The sequence below is a fragment of the Gigantopelta aegis genome, chromosome 10 (genome assembly GCF_016097555.1).
Source record: "Gigantopelta aegis isolate Gae_Host chromosome 10, Gae_host_genome, whole genome shotgun sequence".
Taxonomy (NCBI): Eukaryota; Metazoa; Mollusca; class Gastropoda; order Neomphalida; family Peltospiridae; genus Gigantopelta; species Gigantopelta aegis.
In genome coordinates this window covers 70581025-70606392 of record NC_054708.1, presented here as the reverse complement: position 1 = coordinate 70606392, position 25368 = coordinate 70581025, and the positions used below count along the sequence as shown (strand labels likewise).

Below are 25368 nucleotides of genomic sequence, written 5' to 3'. Positions count from 1 at the left end.
GCGACATTTCTTGCATTCAAAATGATGGATTTTATCTGCTATTGTCTGATCCTCCCCGGATAACATCAAAGACTGGGCTATCAGGGTGTCCTCAGGTAATATATCTGGGATGGACAGAGTCTGGGGTTCCGATGATACCTGGGAGAATGTAAAAAATCTTGTGTCAATATTCAGTTGTGCTTGTTTGAAGCAATACTTTTCCATACAAAAATATCAAGTATTTTTGTGAATGTTGTTCACTGTCATGTTCGTGAACATTTTGTATTTTTATTATTTTGGGGATCATATATAAGAAAAACAAAGCTGTTTTTATATTGTTATTAAACAGCCTTTTCATACCAATAGTTGTACTGCAAACTGATTTCTTGTGTAATATATAGCAATAATTATCAATATTTATTTTTATCAATAAACATTTTTCTAGTTTTTAATGAGTAAGGGTTAACAAGCATAAACATATACAAATAAAAAAAAACCCCACAAAATGTGGTACAAAGCAATATTTATTAAATAAATATTTTCCACAATTTTGGAACAATAAAGAACCAGGAAATTTATAATTTAACGATTCAGTTAATAATAATAAAACATTTTAAATACAGTTTCTAAAAATATTAACAATTTTTTTCTGGACACTTGTAGAAGTACATGCATGCTTTGTTCTGTCAAAACAGATGTAATATCAAGTTAACAGTATCACCTCTACTCAAAATATGTGTACCCCCCCCCCCCCCCCATGATTTAGACCAGTGTTAGATTAGGGATGAGATACCAAAAACTATGGACCGGACTAGACATAATATATAATCTTTAGCAATCTACAAGTAACTGGTAATGTCGTGTAAATTATACTTTAATAAAAATAAAAAACCCACAAAATCCATGTATTCATTAACAAAAACTACAATACTGGCATCAAAATAACATGACAACATACAGATTTATTGGCAGTTTAAATTCAGAATCTTTAAATTTGTATACAAGTAATACATTTTAAGTGCTACATTTTGAAGCTGTTTCTTGCTTTTACGTCCATTGTTTGTGTAAAGGTCAATTCATACTGTGATTGCCAACCTTATGTGCAACTAAAATGTAATTTATTATTAGGTAAACTAAAACATGTTGAACGAACACATGCACGCTAAAATTTAATATGAACTGTTTTAAAATCATACCGAATTGACTGAAAACTGAGGATTAGGTTTGAAGAGAAGCAGACTGGGCGAGTCAACTACTTGCCAACAAGAGTCGGCAATGAAGTATGAATCTGGCTTAAATGGTCATTTTTCTTCCTCTGTTCCCCACCCAAATGTTTTAGGCTTGTGAATATTGTTCTCATCTCATGCATTATTCTGACCAAAGACATGTCTTTCTTCACTTGTGTGTGTTCTGTCTATGAGAACGTACCTCAAATAACTGGTTGCACAATTTTTACCTGCTGCTATAATGGCAGTAATGTTAATTCAATAATTGTATAAAATTGTCCAATTCTTAAAACTGAGTTGCCAGTACTTCAGTAGAGTGGGGTTTATCCACATATACTGAAATCGAGTAAAAGGTTTAAAATTAATTTTTCTTCACAAAGAAACAACAATCAAGACCTCCATTACTGTTACATTCCATGTAAATGCTGTGGAATGTGCTGTCCATTGCTCTCAGAAGTTAGGGTGGGTTTTTTTTAACAGCTGTGCAACATTCGTCAAGTTTTGACACTTCATTCCTTTTCTGTTTTCACCGTATTTCCTTGCTCAATTATATTCTTCATCATTTCACCGAGTTTGTTTTTCCCTAAAACGTGATGAGTATACCACATCTGAGAAGGTGGGTTTTCAAGTGGATGTAAATAAAACCTTGTGTTTGGGTCACGCATTCGAGAGGGACGATGCAGTCGGTATTGTTTATACATTTTAATAGGACAGTGAGGGCTGTCTGGCTTTGAATGTATCCTTGTTATCATATTTCTACTTCTTATACACTTTCTATTATTTTCTTGCTTGCAGCCACTCCGTGCCTTAGAATTTCTTTCTGAAATATAGAGGGGAAAAAAAATTGAGATCTTAAAAGATCTATTTTATTCCTCTTGAAAGAGTATGTTAATTTTCTAAGATTAATTTGAACATGTATTTAAAATAAATATGGAAAGATTAAGACAGAAACAAAACAAATTAGAATGATAAAGCCATGATGGCTCTCATATCATTGCTAAATAGAGAAAACACAAATCAATAAAAAAAACCCTGCCAAACAGGTTTTTTCACAAGTAGGCAGGGAGCGTTAGTCCAACATGAGATAATTTTAACATTATAATACCAAGCACGAGTGCAGGATTTTTAGTCGGGTGGGGGTGGGAGTGTCTAGACTGTAACAAGCAAAGTTTATAAGGGTTCGACTTCGAAATGTATTAAAAATAAAATAAAGAAAATTGAGCGTGTGGGTGTGGGGGGTTTCAACCTCCGAAACCAAGATAAACTTTAACTCTACATTAACTTTTTGACAATCTTCATGGGGCTAGGGGTGTACACTATGACCTTGTGAACATTCATACCAAATTTGAAAGCCAGTCACTAAATAATTCAGAGTTAAATGCAATTAGTAAAACTTTAACCAAATTCGAAATGACCGAGATCTATTTATGGAGATGGGGGTATGCAGTTGATGGACTACCATTTGGTGAAGAGCCATGAGGCCAAATATAAAAACCACCCATTAAACAACTCTAGTGTTAAAGCAATTATAGAAACCCAGTTTTAACCGTAACCAAATTCTAAAAGATCTTTACTGTGTCCTGGGGTCACATTCATGGGGCTGTTGAAAGTGAACAGCCATGCCAAACGTGAAACAATGAATTAAAGGCAATTTGAAAAACTTTAAGTACACTTTCACCAAACATAGACTGCTTAATCATAGCTTTTTGTTTTCACTTATACTTAAAAAAATATTCTTAAACTGTTAACATTAAATATTAACAAGGTACTCGTCTTTATATGACGTGACAAAAATATTTTTCATTCGAACCTGTATACTCGAGGAATTCCTTCCCAAGTGGGTCCGTCTTAAGTTCTATGTCTCCCCAAAGCAGGTTGACATGGTCCTTACGTCCCCGGAATCCAAAATAAAATGCATTGTTCATCCAAACTGCATGTAGCAAGGACGCTGGATTGGCTGAAATATAAATAGATAAATAGATATATTGGACATTCAAACACTGAAATTATTTCATCAACAGTTCAAGTGTCATTAAGCAAATAAAATAAAGCTTCAGTTTCACTGGGTCATCCTGCCAAATGAATGGAATAAAATGAAAATCAGTTGCTTTTAGATTTTATCACATATTTTTTACTAAATTCCCAGGGAATATTTTCTTTTTAAAATTTTTATTAGTGATATTTCTAGGCAATTGAAAATGGATTAGCAACTACTATTTCCTGCTTTAAAATTGTGTAGCGATCACTGAAACTTGCATATCAAATTGTGAAGCAATACTGAACAATTAGTTCCCTGAATCATATTAATAACAAACATATTAATTTAATGGTAAAATATTATCAATATTGCATGGGTGTAATATGTTACAAAGGCTATGACTTTAACCATACAAAACTCATACAAAACTATTACTGATAATAAAAAAAGGTTCACAGGTTTCTATTAAAGAACATCCTCACCTACACAGCCTTATTTTTGTCTTGGTGTTTGAGTATTAACACTGGAGTCTAAAAAGTTGGATAATTACCTGCACCAAGAACTTGCTTGTCATACAAGATGCTGATGTCATCCTCACAAAGACCATCTACCTTGCGCCTGTGTTGCTTTTTCTGTCTTGGTTCGTTTTTTAACTGGGTTTTTTTCAGTTCTAGAACATTTCTTGAATGGCTAAACTCAGGATCTTTTTTTATATACATGTTGACTTTCAAATTTCTCAAATGTCTGTGGATGCTGTTTCGAATACCAATGATTGTGTTTGCTTCATATTCTGAACCATCCTTTGCACGGACATCTAAGAAATTAGAAAAAAAAAAAAAAAAAAACTACAGACAACTCCTAAACCATTGATGTACAAATTTAGTGAGCAGTTTTAAATCATATGTTAACATGTTTTTATAACCAAACTCAAATAAATATAAAATAAGAGAAATGGATATTTGAACACACCTGATCGATATATAATTGTATAAGAAAATAAAAATGGCATTTAACACTTGCATGTACATGAAACATAGGAATATATATTATTTACCAGCTTCTTATCAAAGTGCAATCTTCTTAAATTACCAACAAAAACTAAACAATTATATGACAATATACCACAATTATAATACTAGTACAGCTAGAGTAATTATTCATACAAAAAACTAAATACATGAATCACGATACCAGTAATGTACCACAATTATATGTGTCAGATTTATAATTATAATAATTAAAACAGATTTTTATTAATTAAAACCCCCCAGATCCATTGTTCATTGATGTCTTACCCATGTAAAACTGAGCCAAGAGACCATCAAACTCGGCTGGTGGAATGTCCTCTAGGTTCCTGAATTCTTTGTTGCTTTTCAACCAGTCGGTGAACACTCTCAGATCTGATCTGGTCTTATTCACAGTGTTTGTGCTTGAATTGTTTTCTAAAGACTCATCTTCTGACGAGAAGTCCTGAAATCGAGTCATTGGAGGGTCATTTCACTGACACAACGTAGCTGTCTTCCATGTCGGTTCAAACTCCATCAACACGTAGATAGTAAGTCATACTTTAAAATACATGTACAGTCCACTAATATTTTTAGGACTTCACAAAGATTGTCAAAATGACGACTTGCACCATTTCATATTGCTCCCACATTGTATTTTGTTTCATACAATGATGCTGCTGTATTGTATCAATCGCAGACATGGAAATAGAAAATTATCTGAATCTTAAAGGCTAGGGTCTGGGGGCCAATGGAGGTCTAGAATATTTGACAAAGGCAACAAAAATCATGCTTTGGTACTTTGTAATTGCATTTTATCAGGACGTGGAACCGACGTAAACTAAAGTTTGCTTTGTTTAACAACACTAGAGCACACTGATTAATTAATCACCAGCTACTGTATGTCAAATATTTAGTAATTCCGACTTGTAGTCATCAGAGGAAACCCACTACGTTTTTCCATTAGCAACAAGGGATCTTGATGTCAACTGTTAAAATGAAAATAATCTGCATGGGGGAGGGGGGGGGGGGGGAGAAGAAAGAGAAATGGTGTGGAAAATGGTTTTGAATTAAGGTCAAAAGCTATGGTGCATTTCTTGGGTCTAAAGTATTAAAATGAGTGTAAAGGATACATAAGGCAAAGCTAGCCTTAACACGAGCATTACTTGTTGGCAGGTTTTTTTTTTATTTGTCTGTGCAAAAGACGAAGTATAACAGAACCCCCCCCCTCCCCCCCCCCCCCCCCCCCCCCCAAAAAAACCTTCCATCTTGTGTCAATGCATATCCTGCTACATCCATACCAATCACGACCATGTACCTGCTACTGGCTACAGAATTTGACAGATGATTTATTAATAAGCAGAGATAAAAATGACCATGACTAAAAAATCCACAAAACCTTCCTGGGTTATTAAACAGCAAGGCCACGAAATGTTCATGGGTGGCTCTAAAATCTGGAATTCAGGAATAAATGTACAAGTAAAGCCCAGTTGAAAAACTTTCGATCATTGGAATATCACCAGTAAAAAGTACTATAAATCTTCAACGGTAAGTCGTTTGTAGTACTATGTGAATATACATTTTAAACCAAAGTAAAGAACCGGCAAATTAAATTGTACAAACGTTATAGAATGCACTTCCAAGCCAAGTGATACAGCAGAATGGTCTTTTATCTACAAATGGCATGCTAAACAGTATTGACCAACCACATGTTCTCAAATGAGTGAAATTCACACGACACACATGGTAGAATTTAAGCTTCTGCCTAAAAAGGCAAACAGCTAATTCATTATGAAATGGCATGTTTAAGAAGCCTTTATTTGACTTTAATTTTCCATTGGCCAAGTCAAACATAATTTTGTTATACATTTTCACATAAAATTTGCCAAATAGCAAAAACTATTTTTGCTTCTACAGATTTGTGTAGTTTAATCATCAGAACCAATGAACACAAAACAACTGTGTATTAATTTCTGTTGACACCAAATCTAAGTCCAACATGTACTATGAATGCTTTTTCAATAAAATAATTAAGGATTATCTGGGGTTATTTTTTATGTTCTTCGGGTATGAACAAAAATAATCATCCGCAAACTGTGAATCAGCGAAGCCGTTTTCACATACGTTTGCGGATGATTTTTTGGTTCAAACCCAGATGAACGAAAAAAAGAAATAACAGACAATCCTTATAATTAAATTTGAATGATACCTGGTACTTGGTAATAATAACACTGAAATTTAATACTTTATTTTGAATTATTTTTGGTCCATAAACAATAATGCTCAATAAGACAACTTGCTCATATAAAATGACATCATCAGGTATGACTTTCCCTGACGACCTAATTTTCACATTCATCGAGAAATTAACAAACTCCTGTTGCTAGGTCAGAACCAATAGGATGATGTTATGTTGTGATGAATGTAATGGGAATTTAATTACTACCCAATAAACAAGAATATGCTCAAAAAGTAGAAAAACAAAAATGCGCAGATCTGTCTACATGTATTGTAGACACAAATATTCTCCATAATTATTTTCAGGTATGGAGAAAACTATGAAATATATAATAAAATCTTTGGTGATAGTGGACAATATACTCTAAGTCACACAAAGTTCTTGTCCAATTTGAAGACGGGATGTAGCCTAGTGGTAAAGCGCTTGCCTGATACGCAGTCGTTTTAGAAGAAATGGTTCACACAGTTTTCTGTAAAGTAAACGTAAAGACATAATAGAATCTTCCTTCAACAAGGTAACATTAGTATACTGTGTATGGCATAGATAACAGGCATTAAGTTCATTGGTCGGGCCTTGTATAAAAACATGTGATACTTCATTTCCTATGTGTTCCTGGCTGTACCTAAAGTACTGTCGGAAATAGAATAAAAATGATTTTCGTTGATTATTTCTTTCATATTAAACTGACAAGTAAATATTTTGTAAATACCCATTCAATGATACTTTACCTAATTTAGCATTTACTTGTTTGGGCTCTCATTGGTGTACAAGGTGGTGTTTACTCTTGAAATTAAACTAAAGATGTCAGTAAACAAGCGATTTGTGACCTTTATTGGAACAGACTATAAAACATTTTAATATGTAAGAAATAATCGACGAAAATAATTTTTATTCTATTTCCGACAGTACTATAGTACTACCGTTACATAGAGGACCATATGTATGTACAACCAACATCATCTAAAATTGATTTTACAAATGTAATCCATTTGTGATTAAAAACATTATTGATCACATCATTTAGCAATAATTTATAGACTATAGTACTGTCGGAAATAGAATAAAAATTATTTCCGTCGATTATTTCTTACATATTAAACTGACAAGTAAATATTTTGTAAATATCTATTTAACGATAGTCTACCTAATTTAGCATTTACTTGTTTGGGTGCTCATTGATGTACAGGGTGGTGTTTACTCTTGAAATTAAAAGAAAAATGTCAGTAAACAGGCGATTTGTGCACTTTATTGGAACAGATTATAACAAATTTTGGTCAACATGTGTCAATTTCATTGCTGTTACAATATGTGAGGGACTGTTTCTGATGATGATTTGCCCCTATCCTTCTCCAAAACAAAATATTTGTAGTCATTTATAAGTAACCTTTGACCAAAACTGTCAAGAGCCATTATGTGTGATCCATTATACCGGTATTAAAGGTGCTATCTCAATGTTGCTCAATGACAGCTATTGCAAATCATTTTTTTTTTTTTTGTTTGTTTGTTTAATAAAATTTTGATTTAACATTTAAAGAAGACACCTTTAACAATATGCCCATAAATGATTATAGGAAATAATTTTATCTACTGGTTGAAAATACATTTTTATTGGAGAATCTTTATTACAGCTCGCATCATATAGCACCTTTAAATTGTTGCAAGATTGTGTAAATTTCTAATGTACTTATATTGAATTTATATTCAATAAATATGCTTGTCATAATTAATAATTTATGCTGCAATTCAAAATAATCAGTTAACTTGCAATTTTAAATTAAAAGTTTGTTTAAGGGTAAATGAAATTGACACATATCGATCAAAATGTTTTATAGTGTGTTCCAATAAAGGTCACAAATCGCCTGTTTACTGACATCTTTAGTTTAATTTTAAGAGTAACCACCACCTTGTACATCAATGAGCCCAAACAAGTAAATGCTAAATTAGGTAAAGTATCATTGAATGGGTATTTACAAAATATTTACTTGTCAGTTTAAAATGAAAGACGTAATAGACGAAAATCAGTTTTATTCTGTTTCCGACAGCACTTTAGTATTCAGAGTGACTACATTTCCTATTCAAGATATACGTCAATATTTTCGTCTCTTTCATTTTAAGTGCAAGTCTCTTTGTCTTGCCTGGCAGAGTTGGAATTGCCTTCCTTTTTCAAGACAAGATAATAGCATTTTGCTGGAGTGATGACCCGACAATGTTCTTTCATTGTACATATCCATAATGTACTTTCCTTGAAGACTTTACAAGAGTCGACCTCGGAATCATTTAGTTGTTCAGTACTGAATTGTGAAGTCAGCAGCAGGTCATTTCTTTCATCCATACATCTTTCTCCGACTGTTCTAAGTTGTGGCTTGATGTTATTGCATACTGTCATAGGGTAGTCTGATGGTTGCTGAGTTACTGGAGGCAGTAACATCCCCAATTTTAATTTGAAGGAGCATTGATAAACTAAATACCGAAGGAGAATAAGAATTGTGAAGTATCTTCTGCACATCTTTATGTCAGCATTGTTTAGATTATCAGTCTTCTTTCTGCAAGCTTAGTTATCATTCTAATCTCTTTTCTTTCTTTTTTTCTTTTCTTTTTTTTCTTTCTTTTTTATTACCCCCAGATCATAGGCAATGTCAAGGTTGGGGAGCCTTGAATCATTGTCTTACAGTATCACATAAAAGTTAAATACAAATAGTATGACATACAAAATTATAAAAATATATATTATATGTGATGTTTAAGATTTTCTGTTTACAAATATGAATCTATATAGGCTCCCTTATACAATTTCATTCTAATCTCTTGACAGGTGTTTCTAAAGCTTCAACATTTGACGTTGTTGTTTCAAGTTATCACGTTTCACATCTATGTGGTGCCTTTTAAATGTTGACACTGCCCAAGTTATCCACCTGCAACTTTTAGATCAAGGGAACGCAACAGGCAATCTGAAATAAATTAGTTAAAACATAAAATATTAGAGAAAACAAGCAAAATAAATTTATTACATTTTCAATTCAATTAAAATTTTTAAACGAACAATATACACACAGACAGACATAATACATCTATCCACCAACCCACTCACACTGCCTGGGTCTTAGGATGGAACCTAGTGGAATCATTCTCTGACTGGATTTTATCGTACATTTGCATTTATCAATCATCAACTGTTGATTAAATTGTGACATGTATGTACAGGTATGTATTAGTCTTGGAGGAAACCCACTACATTTTTCCATGCAAGAAATCTTCAATATGCATGCGACCATAGACAGGCTACCACATATGACGGCCCTTGATATACAAGTAATGGGGCACTGGTTGGGATGGGAAAATCCAATGGATCCACTGACGAAGTTCGATCCTCTGACCCAGCCATCTTACATGATTACTCTACCAACCGAGCTTGATATAGACACCAATAATTTTAAATCTCACAAATATATGGAGGACATCATACACATCACCTTGAACTAAGGGTAATGGTTAAAATATCAGCTTTTGTGTATGAAGTTTATTTTCTCCAATGTTGTTCTTTAAGTAATACATTTTTACAGTTTAGAGCCTTTATAGAATGCATTGCCATTGGAAGTAATAAAATAATTAAAAGTGTAGTGATCATTTTATTGGATGTAAATCCAGTTTAATGTGTTATTAATATTACACACTGAGATGGTTATATTATCATTATGTCTGGAAACCAATCATTGATTATTTCTGAGAGAAAAGTATATTTTCTATGTGCTATATGTCAACGAGCAAATACTTTCATTTCTAGGATTTTATGCATATTTACTGGTTAGATATTCAGTATATTAGAAAAAAACACAAAATTCTTACCTGGTTTTTTGGAAAAATTGTGGATTAGAACTCATTTGTAAGTGCGCTTCTACACATCACAGCCAATACATGGAAGATACTTAGTGATGACTCTGAGATATACTGACGTCTTGCAACATCTATGACATCATGTTTCTGGTAATTAATGTAATAAACCAACAATACAATAAACATTTTTACTTTCTGGATCCTCTATTGTAGTCTGCTGCACCTGTGTTCCTTATATGCATGGTAAAGTGATGTCAGGCAACAATTTCATATGGCTCAATGTGTTGAAATAATAAAATTAAGGCTTCTCTGAAAGTCTGATAATGTAATAGTCATCCTTGAAAAGGTTGCACTATTTGCAACATTTCACCCTTTCTGAATTAAAGAACAGGCAAATTCTTTTCACTTTTTAATGCTGCTGCTCACTTACATATTGATTTTTTGCCTTTATTACAAAAATCGAGCATTTACTTTGTTATTATCTGTACTAAATTGCCATCATACATCAATATGAATTTTGAAGGCCATTACTAATACATAAATAATTATAAATTAAGTAAATTGATAACCCAAATGCCGATAACATAATAAACAGCATTTTCATGAACATTGTACTTTCACATAAAAGTACAATGCCATGTAAACAATCATTATATTAAAAAAAAATCTGTTTATGATATGATCACCCTATTTTCATGAAGAAATGCAGTGACAACAGGTACTAAAATTGCGCATAAATTACAAATATTTTTGAAACTCTAGATCTACATGTATGTATTATACATAATATACATGTATTGGTATTCTGTGTTGTGGACATGTAATTTTCGACATTTACAGCACATTCAAGCCCTAAAGTGGTCAAAAACAAGTTTTACTACATTATAGTGTATATATATCCATGTTTGGTATGACGTGACACGTACATTCTTTGATATACTAGTATTAGAAAGATCCTGTAACAATTAAAAACCATAAAAAGCATATCTGAATAAGACACATGCACTTTCACCACTGGCCCCAAAATAGTGAGATTGGCCCACATGCTTATAAATGTTCCTGATCAAATGAAGAGATCTTAACTATCACACATCCTGTCGAGTACAACAAAAATACACCATTAAAATCCCTGCATATGACAACGCAAACATTCACATCATGATACTATACTGAGCATTTATAGACATATATAGATATTTCAGGACAAGCAAGAACTCTCTGATGGAACCAGACCCAGTGCTTACAAAACATTTAGAGTATAAAAGCAAGACTAATTGATTCTGAGACTTCAACATCAGGGTAACACCACACAAACTGCAGGAGTGTGACATCATTAATTTATAAATTTAGACTAGACTAAAAGTTTTCTAACTTAAGCACAGGTCCAGAACTACCATACAATGTTTTTAGAGTACTACATTCTTTAATAAACCACGTTTGACTTCTACAATACAACTCCATCAACCGACTCAAATCAAATTCTGTGGTACATGCTGATCTGTCTATGGGAAAATGCATACATATAAAAGATTCCGTACTGCTTTTTTGTAGGAGGCTTATTACAGCAGAGGTTTTCCTAGGACAACATTCATGTACTTGACTACTGTACTGCATGTAATAATAAATAGTTCCTAGGACAACATTCATGTACTGGACTACTGTACTGCATGTAATAATAAATAGTTCCTAGGACAACATTCATGTACTGGACTACTGTACTGCATGTAATAATAAATCGTTGCTAGGACAACATTCATGTACTTGACTACTGTACTGCATGTAATAATAAATAATTCCTAGGACAACATTCATGTACTGGACTACTGTACTGCATGCAATAATAAATAGTTCCTAGGACAACATTCATGTACTGGACTACTGTACTACATGTAATAATAAATAGCAGGGTAAAACTGACAACCATCAATTACTAAGGTCTTGGTTATTTAATTTTAAAATAACAAGACTATCATTTCTTATTGGATCATATGTAAAATAATAATCAGGGCTGTAGATTGCATCAAAGCTGAAGCTATAAATGGTGTGCCCAAAATAAGTATAAGTGTGGTAAGTATGCACAAAACAAGCAAGTCCAAATTAAGTACAAACAAGCTAATCTCAAAACATTTCACCTCAAAATCAATGGAATGTTAAGCTGTAGATTAAATAACTAGAAAATTAGATTAAAATTACTTGAAATGCATTTCTGAAAATGTTCAACTCTTTACCAGCTATTATTAACATTATGTGCTGCTCTATAAAGACCTCTGTGTGCTCAGAACAGACAAACATTCTGTTATGCCCAAATGGGTAAGATCTAAAGTCCAGAGAATGCAAATTATAAACTAAAGTGACATATGACTCTTGTCAGGACAGAAATGTCACTGTATGTACATGTATATGACACATAACCCAATTCACTGTACATTAATAGTTTCTGGCACGAGTCCTTTTGTAGATGGTTTTTCTGACACGAGTCTCAAGAAAATCAATCTTTGGAGCGAGCTTTAGCGAGCTCCATGGATTGATTTTCTTGAGACTCGTGTCAGAAAAACTATCTACAAAAGGACGAGTGCCAGAAATATTTTCTAGCACAACCTGTCTCATAAATTTAATTATTAATTTAGTCTAACTATACTGTAAGTCTCTTCATTTTATTTTTGTAACGTGACGTCACCTCCAAGCTGACACCCATGTTACGTCATGAGTGTGAAAGCATAGTGGTGTCGAGAAGACCTACTCATATTATGTGACGTCATATACTACTTTTTTTTTAAAATGACGTAATCAACCGGTAGCAACTGCCGTGTACATCCTAATATTAACCAATGAAAAGGGCGGATTAGCGTCTACACACATGTGGTAGACAGGTTTTTCTACCACCCCTTTCTAGCACCTTTCTACGACGTCATTGTGCTAGAATAGTCAATGTTTAATATAGATCATCAATAATTCTTTATATCCAAGTCTGCATAAATGTCTGAAGTGGTGGGCCAGGCTGGTTGTGGTGGGTGTAGGGGGTCTTTAAATTTAAAAGTTTCACCATCATTGTTTCCCTTGATCACCACTTACAATTTACTATGTCAGCATCATGAATTTTACAATCTTGAAGGAAAATATTTTTTATTTTCACGAGTTCGTCAATTTTTAAGCAGAAACCTGAATAAGTCAAAATTAGCCATTTACACCCAAATTCACTGAACCAATCTTGCTAATGACCCTAGGCCAATATTTTCGAAGCGACCGTAGCGCTATGATAGGCTATGATGTGACTACAGCACATGCCATATAGTGACATCAAAGCTTACAATGTTTTTACAATTTTGAAGTGCTAAGATAGCTTCGAAAATATGGGACCAGAAGTGAAAGTAGTCTTCAAGACAAACTGACAGAAGCAAAGATATTTGAATATACATGTATCATGTCCAATGCCACAAACAACAAAATCAAATGTGACCAAATAATATTGAATGCAAAGACAATATTCAGAATGACTTCCACTATATCAGATTTTCTTTTCAGCATTAAGGTCTAATTACACACTGGCAATGAAACATGACAAACACAAAGCAATAAATCGCTATTTTTGTAATTAGACACAGCATGGAAAACAGCATGGATAGATTTTTAAAAATGTATTATTATTTATTTTTATCACATGGACATTATATTAATATATGTTTGAAGAACTATTACATAATCAGAAACCGGATGAAAAGAAGAACATTTCTGGCAGGTCTACTTGAAAGAAGAGCTGCACCAAATAGAGAGATTATACAATATATTTCGCCAATATAAAGTGGAGTAGACCTAGATGCTTAGAAATTAAAAAAGATAATCAAGTTGTACGTGTATGTCTTAGCATGTTTATACTTATATACATGTACAAGTATGTACACACATTGGGGTGGGGGTAATGTAGAATTGTTTTAAGAGGAGATACAAAATTTAATTTTGCCATACAGAAATCTTTTAAAAATTAGTTCAAATTCTTTCTAAAGTGGTTGACCACCTACCATATGTGCTGTGCCATTCTGTCTAAAAACAATTCACTGCAAAGTTTTCTGTTATCGCTGTCCAATATAATTAGGCCTTAATGGGTGAGCTGCAAACTTTGAAGAAATTACAGTGTAAACTTTTGAAAAATAATCCTGTTATCCATGGACCACTCTTAGAAATGAGTCTTTTGAAACACAAAAGCTCATTGGTCAATAGTCCAGGCTAGGTAACATATAACAGCAAAAAACTGGGTCATGCTATTTTTAGCACAAATGCAAGTGGCAAGCCAAGCTTGAAATTGGCTTTGCTCTGTGACAGCAATCAACGATAACAGTCGTGAATGGTTTGGTTGGTTCCAGATGTGGTCCTTGTTGCTTGTCTTTGCCCCTCTACCACCACTCTCTTTCTCTCTCTGTCACTCAATTGTTCAAAAACGTGCTTTACATATCATACTTTATGGGTTTTTAAGTGAGCCAAGGTTTAAAATTAGCAGTCGCCCGGTCGACCGTGGTGACCTTCACTGGCTAAGGGCGACTAAGAATTTTAAAAAGTTAGTCTGTTAGGCGACCATCGATTTTAGTGTCTGGCGAGTATGGTAATGGTTGAAAAAGAAAGACACTAAAACTGAATCGAATGTGACAAAACACACCATGTCTGTGTTGGCACAAACTACAGATCTGGCAGGAGAAGACATAGAACATGCTCTATATTTTGACAGCGCCAGACTTAGCTTCTGTGGTTATTGGCCAGGTCTTTTTATAAATAGAACTCAAAATGTATTGCAGACACTACATGCATTTTTTAAATCTGGAAGTCGTTGGCTTATTGGAATGGACAAAATACACCATAATTATCTAGTGGACCTACTATTTGACAATTGTTATTCAATGTTATTATAAAAAGGAATCATATTTAATTAGCTTACGTTATTCTGGAACAAATCAAATTCTATTTTGTAGTTTTAACTCACACTAAAGTGAGCACATATGAAAAAAAGCAATGAAATTTTCCATTACTACAGGCTTATTCCAAGGTCAGTTAATTGATTGTTGTTGTCGGTATTGTTTTAAGTTTAAAGCGATTTACATGAAATAAGAACAAATCAGATTTAAAGTCTTGTCACCGAGATTTACATGATGACATAAACCATTGAAATATTACTGTAATAAACAATAAGTACTTTTTTTATATTTTGTAATATGTTAACTAAGTACATCGTATATTTTGGTCAAATGTTTTTTTTACAGATTTATTTTTCTTTCGATATTTATTTTATTAGTAGCCTCCTACTGTAGCTTTTACAATATCCAAATTAAATGCACACGTGTGCATGCTTCGTCTGTAGGATAGCCAATCCCAAGAAAATCCTTTACTGGAGATTTTACCCCCTCTTGCATCGCCACAAAGTTTATTTCATCCCTCTTCCATTGCCACAAAGAGAACTGTCACCCAGACTAGTTTTATATACTAGAGCACGTGCAGTTCTACCTTTATTCTCTTTTTTTGTGCTGCATTATTTCTTTTTAGGCCAAAAAAAAAAAAAAGAGGTGTGTTTCCGGTCGACTGACCATCCCTAGTTTTACCCCCTGACCATATTTTTTTTTTTCTCTTAAACTGAAATAAATAAATGAAAAAAAAAAAAAAAAAAAAAAAAAAAAAAAAAAAAAAAAAAAAGTACAAATAAAAGAGGACAACATCACCAAACAAGAGTATTTCCTTCCTTGCACATTGTTTACGTACTATTATATGATACATTTTGCACATGTAATTCCCTTCCGAAAAACCGAAATTATGGTAAAGCTTTTGTAATAGAGTTCCTTCCCCTGATAGGCTACCACCGAACAGCTTGGTCGGTCACGGAAGTAACCGAATGTACGAACATAGCCTTGGTACAGGTTATTTCGATTAAATATAATCGTATCAATTCAGCTTAATTCTTGTCTTCACTTAAATCAACAGGTCTTATTATTAATGCATCTCTACATAAACACAGACAAATAACAACATTTTAAACATCTGTTTATGCCACAAATCCATATATATTATTTATAGATATGTTATATAAGTACACACACATTAAGGAAGAAAAGGAAGGGGAAAAAAACAAAACAAAAAAAAACCCTACCTACCTACCCTAATTTTGGGGGGATGCAATCGGAAACACACATATATATTTTTTTTGGCCTTACTTCAAAGACAATGGAAGTCAAGCTGCACATCTTGGCTGTTGTAGTATTTTGTCTTCACCCACATATTAAAAACTAGATTTAATCTCAATAATTTAATGGTAATTTGTAAAGAATTTTTTTTTAATATATACTGGATTTCTTTTTCAAAATGTTTTTTGAGTTGGTATGGGTTTAAAACTTAAGAACATGTTTTTATATGACTTAACTTTATTGATTATGAAGTTACATGCCTATTCATCCGTTTCCTTTTGAAGCAAACGGACTACAGTGAGCACATGGTTATTATTCAACAAAGAATATTCTAATTTTTATTTTGGCTGTGCCATTAAATTTTAATGAGATAACTGGAGGACTAGTTGAATTTGAGAAGGGCCAGTAAGATTTTTCTTCCACTGGCCCTGCTGACGACCATAATTTTCATGTTAATTCTCAACCCTGCTGAGCTTAGCAATGTTTGCTTAAGTGTAGCATATGTTTACTGGACATAGAAGATTACGCTTTTGGCAAATCTGCAACCTTAAAAATCTCACACACACACACACACACACACACACATGTATATGATAAACCCACAATATGCAAATTAATTCAGATATGTACATATGTATGTTTCCAATTACATGAATTAACACACAATCCAATGCACTGTAATGCAAAACGTCCACCTACATTTTTGCACATATGTACCTGGAATATATTAAACAATAAAAGGCTCAAACTTGACATGATGCAGGCAGCAAATGCTCAAAATACACACAATGCTTTCTGATAATCAGTTTCACAAGGAGCTTTTGGTTTCAAATTGTTTTTGGGTTTGGGTTTTTTTTAAACAATATTTCAGATATACATCAAGAATTTTTTACTTTCAGGAGTGATAATATAAATCATAAACTTTTATCCATGTTTGTATCAAGCATTCTGCATAGCTGTAACAAAAAAAAGTTACACAAGTGAGTTTGGAGTCTAATTTTGAGAATGATTTCTCAAACTGCTCTCACTTTCAAGCATTTGCTTCCCTCTCCACAAAATTAATTTTGAGTCTTAAACACAAACGTTTTTTTCACAAAATAAAATGTCCAAAATATTTCAATAGATGTTTTCAGATCAACTTCAGACATGTACTTAACTTTTAACTACTTATAGCGTAACTTTAAAATATGAAAATTAACTCTTCAGAACCCTTAAATTTTCAGAAATACTTCATTTTTTGTGTTGGCAAAATGACTGCTAATCTTAAGTTGGTGACTGTCAAAACTTGACAAATGACAAAATTGTAGTGGACAGTGTCCGTGAACGGCCACTTATTTCCAGGCTTCAATTTTATGTTTGACATCTAATAGGTTTTAATAATTAATATATCAATGTGATCTAGTGGTTTCATTATACAAAACAAACTAACTTTTACAATAAAATATTTGCATTTTATATTTTATTTTCCTTGAACTAACCGTATCAGCAGAAAATACTGACATTAAAATATACATTCAATACGAGTTTTAAATAACTGATTAGGTTTTGCAAATACATCCATGAATAATTCATCAATCGTGTACAACCAAATAAAAGATTTTTTTCGATACATATTATGTGAACCAACTTCTAAAATATTGTTCCCTGCAATCATCAATCATTTACAAACTGGTATACGTACATGCAATCATAGAGGCGCTATTCAGCAATCATAAAGAAAAGACAAAAATGGACAGAATGGCGAACTCCATACCCTATACTCTAAAAAAACACTTTCATGTGAAAACCCTTTTATAATAGTACATGAATGACCATTATAAAATTTGGTACTTATAAGTTAATCACCAGTAGGAATGGCTGCCCAACTGTTAAATCTGGTAATAATCACCTGGAGGCTGAAGGCTAAAGAAATATGTTGCATTTTCATATGTACCTTTTGCAAAGCAGTGCACTTGTTGAAAATATTACATGCTACTAGTCTAAAGCTGTACTTCCTTTACACATAACAAATTCAAGGATGTCAAAATGAATTCTGAAATTCTTTGAACATCATGTTCTTGGAAACATACATATATCATTCACACTGATCACCGTTACGGTTACAATACAAAATAATACTGGACATTACCTGAAATAGTTTCACATGACCTTTCATCTTTCTGGCAGTATGAGCATTTTCTTGGTCCCCAAAGTTTGGTGATGACAATGGCAATGTTTCATTATTAACTGACTGTGCATGTGCGAATGTATTCGAAGAGTCATTATCACCATATGTGGCAGAGCTATCGAAATCCTGACTATCATCAAGCACCATAAAAGCTATATCATCTTCTTCTTTGACAGTCACATTTAATGGTAATCGAATGCTTTCACCCACACTAGACAAGGTTTGTGCAGTACTACTGTTAGATATGGAACATGATGGCAGTGTCATACTCGAACCAGAGATACATGCATTGCTATTACTATTAGGAGCACTTGATGTACAGGTAGCACTTCCAGACACTTGTTCAGTCAAATATGTGTTGGTAGAAGCATGTTGTGCATCAACAGTGCTGTATTCTTCACTCTCTAGACCACTACTGTAAGACTCACTCCTGTCTGAAACGAAGAATGGAACACATATATATAGAACATGGCATGAAGTGAAGTTCTGTTAAATATTGTAAGAGTATGTATACAATACTGAAACTAATGTTTAGCAAAAACAGTGATATTAACACATATATCTGTGTGACAAAGTATCTGGCTTATTGTGAACAGATGTTGTGAGCAAGATGAAAAAGATTTGACTATTACCCTAACTCTTTTAATTACACTGCTGAATATATATACATACACAAAACAATTTTCAGGGGTCTCGCTACATGTCATAACAATGACGGGCCCACCATCTCTTAAGACTAATTCCAATATGCCTGCCATCCACTGGCAGCGATAGTAATATCCGTCATACTTTTATTTAGCCTGCCATCCAAAATCACAAGTCATGCCATCGTCTTGAACTACCAGAGTAATCAGGTTTATCATTGTTTACAAGACATTTTCGAAGTACTTGTACCCTGCAAATCTTTGGTACCATCCCTTCCAATAAGTGGAACCAGCTCTACCGATTCCCTTTCCTGAATACTGGAGAGACAATACCTAAGGCAATTTTGAATTGTTTTCGCCAAAGCTCACCTACAGTAATTTTGAACCTGCCTACAGCAATTTGAAGTCAGTAACTATTGTAACAAATATAAAAAATATATAAGCATTATTCCTTCAACCGATGGCTATAATTATTAATTTGTATCGTGGTAACAACAAAAAGACTGCCAAAGATAAAGAGACTGATGTATGTAATGGCAATTCTTATCACAACTAATGACAATAGCAGCTGGTGTTGTCATTAAGTTTGAGCCCTGCATAGTAAACAATGTGTAGCTGTTACATTCTTAATCTTTAGTAACTACACACACACATATATACTACTGACTAATCAGTGACAAGATGGAAGCATATTACCAGTAAGTATTAACACAAAAGAAAAAAAAGAGAAGAGAGCTACAGAACCAGGGCCCATATTTTCTAAGCCATCTTAGCACTAGGAAATCGTAAATCCATCATAGGCTAAGACATCACTGTCAGCACATGCCATAGTGACGTCATAGCCTATAATGGTTTTTACTATCATAGCACTAACAGGGCTAGCTCTGGCAGTTGGCAAATTTTATTTTTATTTGGCGAAATAATTTTATGTAATAACGGACTTTTTTTTCAGAAAATAACTGTTGATTTCTGCCATTTCTGAAGTTTAATAAACAATTTGGCGAAATGTTTTGCTCACCCAGAGCTAGCCCTGACTAAGATACATATACGGTACCTTTGAAAAATATGGGCCCTGTTGATTCTCCTACAGGAGTACAAGTTTAAAAGGACAAGCTGGAGAAGTACCTCGTTTCACCGACGGCAGCAGACTTGATTGAGGAATGGTTCTCTTTAGACCTGCTACATGAACAGAAGACAGCTGATACCGACTGTCAGCTGGATTGCTGTTCCAACTGGAATCTGTCTGACTTGTACTCTGACTCGTTCTACCACTGGAACATTGTGACCTACGTGCGGATATTCTACCCAGTCCTGTTGATCCTGCAGTACTTCCAATGCTCATAACTGAAGACTGTCTGGGATCACTGTTTTCAATTCCACTACTACACGTGGTTTCCCTTGGTAATTTCCTCAGTGTCTTGAAGGCCTTTGTGCAGTAACTCTCACTGATCACGTCTCCAGTGTTCTGAATGAGTTCGCTGATAACATATCTCTCCTTCTTGAAGTTGTCGATCTCCACACAGAGGTAGCCACTGAGATCCACGGCCTGTTCGAAGTCGAGGAAGTCTCGGCACACTTTTTGCATGCATTCCACAAGAGATGTGAAGAACTTAACCGAGTACTGCTTGTCCATTGTGTCCTGTAATAGAATTATTATTTTTTAAACGAGCCACGTATGGTGTTTAAATCTGGTGTTTATATCAACAGAAATTATAATATTTTTAATTATAGTAATATTTATAAACCTGTCAAGTCTCACATTTTTTAAATTCAAAATCATGCTCTCATGTTCAAGATGTCAAATTTCATATCCTTAAATTATTTCTATATCAATTACCATAACACATGGATATAACATTGACACGATTGTCTTAATAATGTTTTTATTACACTGTGAAATGAATGCTCATGGATACCTAACTAACTTGTGTCAATGTTGATCAGGATCCAGATTCATAAAAATGCCTAACTTAAGAATATTCAAACCCTAAGTATTATATCAAACAAGGCATCATACTTAAGTTGGTATTCTTAAAAATGACTCAAGTATCATACATTGTTTAGTATGATTCATAAATCTAAAGATCATGCTTTAAAAGGTATCTCATAAGTTGTTACTAAGGTCTCGAATCACATTTCATGTTGATTTCCATGGTTTGGCTCTGTGCCAACACATTAAAAAGGGTCAAATTCAGACAGGTTCATGTCAAAAACTGTCACATGTAGTTCATTATCTTAAACCTCAGCATAAGCAGGTTTATTCCAGTAACGCCATTAACACATGCTGTTGTTCCGTGCAAAATTGCTTAAAATGAAATTGTGGTCAAAATAATGAATGCCATTACATTTCCCCACCCTAATTGTGTACTTTAATCCATTTTGCGGTTAAGGAGACCATAAATATAAGTTTGTGCCAATCTTCACTTTGAAATGTACTGTCATTTTAAACTAAAAACTATTTTTATTTACTCTTAGCGTCTTATAGGTGGGAAAGTCTTAAAGGACGAACTGGCAAACAAGAGAGAAATATGTTTAATTGCTTTTTAGGAAAACAAAAAACAAACAAAAAGCAAACATGAACACATGGATCATGAAGGTAACTTACTTTCTATCAAGTTTCTGAGAACATTATTTCACCTTATGGTCTTGGACTTTAATGTTTATTTTTGACAGCTACATGCCATAATAATGTATTTTACATGGTTAATAACATGTAGCATATATGCTACATTTTTCTTAAATGCCTAATGTAGCAGATATGCTACATTATTAAAAGTATATACAAATTTGTGAAAATTAAGTCGACATGGAAGTGTTCAATGTACACTAACACCTGTAAGTCGAATGAATATGATAATTTTTGGTATTTATTTGGAGTACTTGGGCACTGGAGGATTAAAATAAATCAATGCATTAAATATGCAGGCACGGCACAAAACTACTTCATCCTTCCTGCACTGCCTGTAGGAAGACAGCCACTCTCAGGACTGGCCTGACAAAATGAAGCTTGTTCATGACCACAACATCCCAATCATCTTGCCAAGTCGAAAACAAATATTGGTTAATATGATATTTGAAATTACTAATATGTAAGTCACAAAGAATATATTTATATATGTCGTCAAGTTAAACTGCTGTAAATAAAGTTTTTTTATGGGCATTTTAGCACATTTTGTTTTACATCCTGATATGATACAACTAATCTCTCACTTCATGTATCAACAAACACAACTTTTCTAGATGTGACTTTTTATGTTACATTTTGTGTCGTTTCTAAATAATAAAATACTGGGTTTAAAAAAAAAAAAAAAAATTCGAAAGACACGATGGCAAGCCAGGTAAAGCAGCGCAGCATTTTTCTTGCCGTCGACATCGTAAGATTTTAGGGGCATAACAGCAAGTAAGGAGGGCACCTACAACAATTGCCATCGGTGCCGTGGTGAAATTCAAACCATGCTTGTATTTTGGGTGCAAGTTGCTAACTTTTTATTCTGAGCACTGTATTAAAATGTTAAAAATATACTTGTGCCTTCCTTCCCACCACCACAGTATGCACTCTCCCCTTCACATGTCATTTATACGGGCCTGGCAGGAGAAACATAAACGTACCTATGTGCGTGCGCGCATGTGCGACATATTGGACATAGTTCTCCATTTTAAAACAAAATAAATTATGGAAAACAGTAGCAATGACAAAAAAGGAAAATACTTTACATGTAAATATATAATGCAGAGAAAAATCTTCACAAGAAAAAGTCTTTAAAAAATGAAGGGGAAAAAAAGAAGACTACAGAAATAAAAGGTAAGTAAATTTATAAACCTAGTAATTATGTTTTAGTTACTTTTAAAATATTTCTTTTATTTTTATTTGTAAGTGTAATTTTGTTTTTAAATAGAACACCAAACGACCAAGCAAGAAACAGTAAAATTTTAGTTATAACATTTTCAAATCAGCAAAATGTGTTCAATTAATTATTTTATTTTATTCCATTTATATTTTTTAAATTTAAATTTATTTTTATTAATTTATTATATTTTATTTCATTTATATTTTTTTACCTTATATTTATATATCGTCTGTTGACCTGTTTTAGTGAGGGACCTATTTCGGTGATTGTATCGTTTATGCACAACAGTATGTACATTTTAATTTTTCTGACGTTGTTGACTTTTGCATGGGGAAAGTAAACAAATATGTCTGTCATATTCACAGAAATGTTCGTAAAAATAGTTACAACGAGCATAGAAAGCATAATTGAACTTAACCTACTCAAAAACATGGCACATTTCTTAATACCTTTTTCTATGATTTTCAAAGACTGTAATTTGAAAGAAAACTTAAATTTAAAACTATTTTTGTTTGTTCTCAGCTGTATAGATATACTGCTATCTAGTTATTGAAGTCACACGACTGTCACAGTGTCTGCTGGTAAAACTCTTGACTACAGATAATAGCCAAAAATACCTGGCCCTTATATGTTTTAACATAAATATCTTTCTAGATATTGGTTTATATATTTATTAAAACTCAGAATGCAGCTTATAGTTTTTAACCAAACAATTTCACCATTATAACCATTCAATTTCTCAACTTATAACACAATTGCAAGACATTTGAATTGTTATATTTGTTTTCCTAAAATATTGTTTGCTCATTTCAAGCGTAGAAATACTAATAAATTGGTAGCCATCTGAATAACAACTGTCGGTTTATAAATATTTATATGCTTTAGAACCAAATGCTTATGCTCACTGAAACTGGTTTATCCATGAAATAGGCCTATATATTTTTTATTAATGATAATTTATATTATATTTTTATACATTTAACTTTTTTATTTTTTATTTGAGTGTACATTTCCTTTATTATGGAACATATTTTAAAACACACACACACTGCGACACATACACTGCGAGACACACACACGGTATAATTCAGGAATAGCCTTAAACAGGCCCCGTTTATTGCGCATTCCAATATTACACTGCGCCATTTTGATTACCGACAGTGGTTACATTTTACTACATGAATTATAATGTTTACTTACATCTGCAGCTGATACAAATCGTATATATATTTTTATAAACTATTAATGATGTATTGATGATGAAATCTCTTTAAACTAAATGTATTTATCCAAATAAAAAATGCAATATGGTCTTATCTTACTGCAGTCGTCACATTAAAAAAAAAACTACTTCGTACTTGCGCAAAACAGGTTAGAGCGAGTTATGTCCCTTAACCAGAGTTTCTCTGCAAGGCGAGGGTGTAACCATTATTAACGTAGACACGAAAAAAAAGTAAAGTTTGTCTTATTTAACGACGCCACTAGAGCACATTGATTTTTTATCTTATCATCGGCTATTGGACGTCAAACATATGGTCATTCTGACACTGTTTTAGAGGAAACCAGCTGTCGCCACATAGGCTACTCTTTTTACGACAGGCAGCAAGGGATCTTTTATTTGCGCTTCCCACAGGCAGGATAGCACAAACCATGGCCTTTGTTGAACCAGTTATGGATCACTGGTCGGTGCAAGTGGTTTACACCTACCCATTGAGCCTTGCGGAGCACTCACTCAGGGTTTGGAGCCGGTATCTGGATTAAAAATCCCATGCCTCGACTGGGATCCGAACCCAGTACCTACCAGCCTGTAGACCGATGGCCTGCCACGACGCCACCGAGGTCGGTACACGTAGACACGAGGAAGCATTCATATTTTAAAAGGGGAAGCGCAAATGAAAGATCCCTTGCTGCCAATCGGAAGAGTAGCCCATGTAGTGGCGACAGCGGGTTTCCTCTCAAAATCTGTGTGGTCCTTAACCATACGTCTGACGCCATATAACCGTAAATAAAATGTGTTGAGTTCGTCGTTAAATAAAACATTTCTTTCTTTCTTATTTTAAAACTGCAGTAAGGTCTTCACGAGTACTCTAGCAAGACTCGAGTCCGTTTATAGGACTCTAGTACCCATGCTAGGCTAGGATAACATATTGACGTGTCTTAGCCTATATCCAGTTAAGATTCAAACACTGTGCAAGGCAGAGCATTCTCATTTAATTATATTTGTTTACGTTATTTTGCCATGAGAATGTGTGCAATGCAATACACTGGCATGATTTGGTGCTGGAATTAAGATG

General features: G+C 33.5%; 1 protein-coding gene across 2 annotated transcripts; it reads right to left on the bottom strand.

Annotated features, from left to right (window-relative positions):
- Positions 1-24426, bottom strand: LOC121383525. 2 transcript variants are annotated; one of them, XR_005959302.1, is made up of 8 exons: positions 24275-24426; positions 20352-20865; positions 18544-19016; positions 4479-4653; positions 3734-3997; positions 3016-3162; positions 1176-2025; positions 1-138 (listed from the first exon to the last, which is right to left on the bottom strand). XR_005959302.1 is itself a non-coding variant. In XM_041513596.1 (7 exons), exons 2-7 carry the CDS (start codon positions 20857-20859, stop codon positions 1715-1717), a joined length of 1878 nt encoding a protein of 625 aa, XP_041369530.1. In that variant the 5' UTR covers positions 20860-20865; positions 24275-24426; the 3' UTR covers positions 496-1714. The 2 variants fall into 2 exon arrangements, 1 of the variants encoding a protein (XP_041369530.1); XM_041513596.1 differs by lacking the exon at positions 1-138 and having other exon boundaries at positions 496-2025.
- Between the last annotated feature and the right edge of the window lie 942 nt (positions 24427-25368).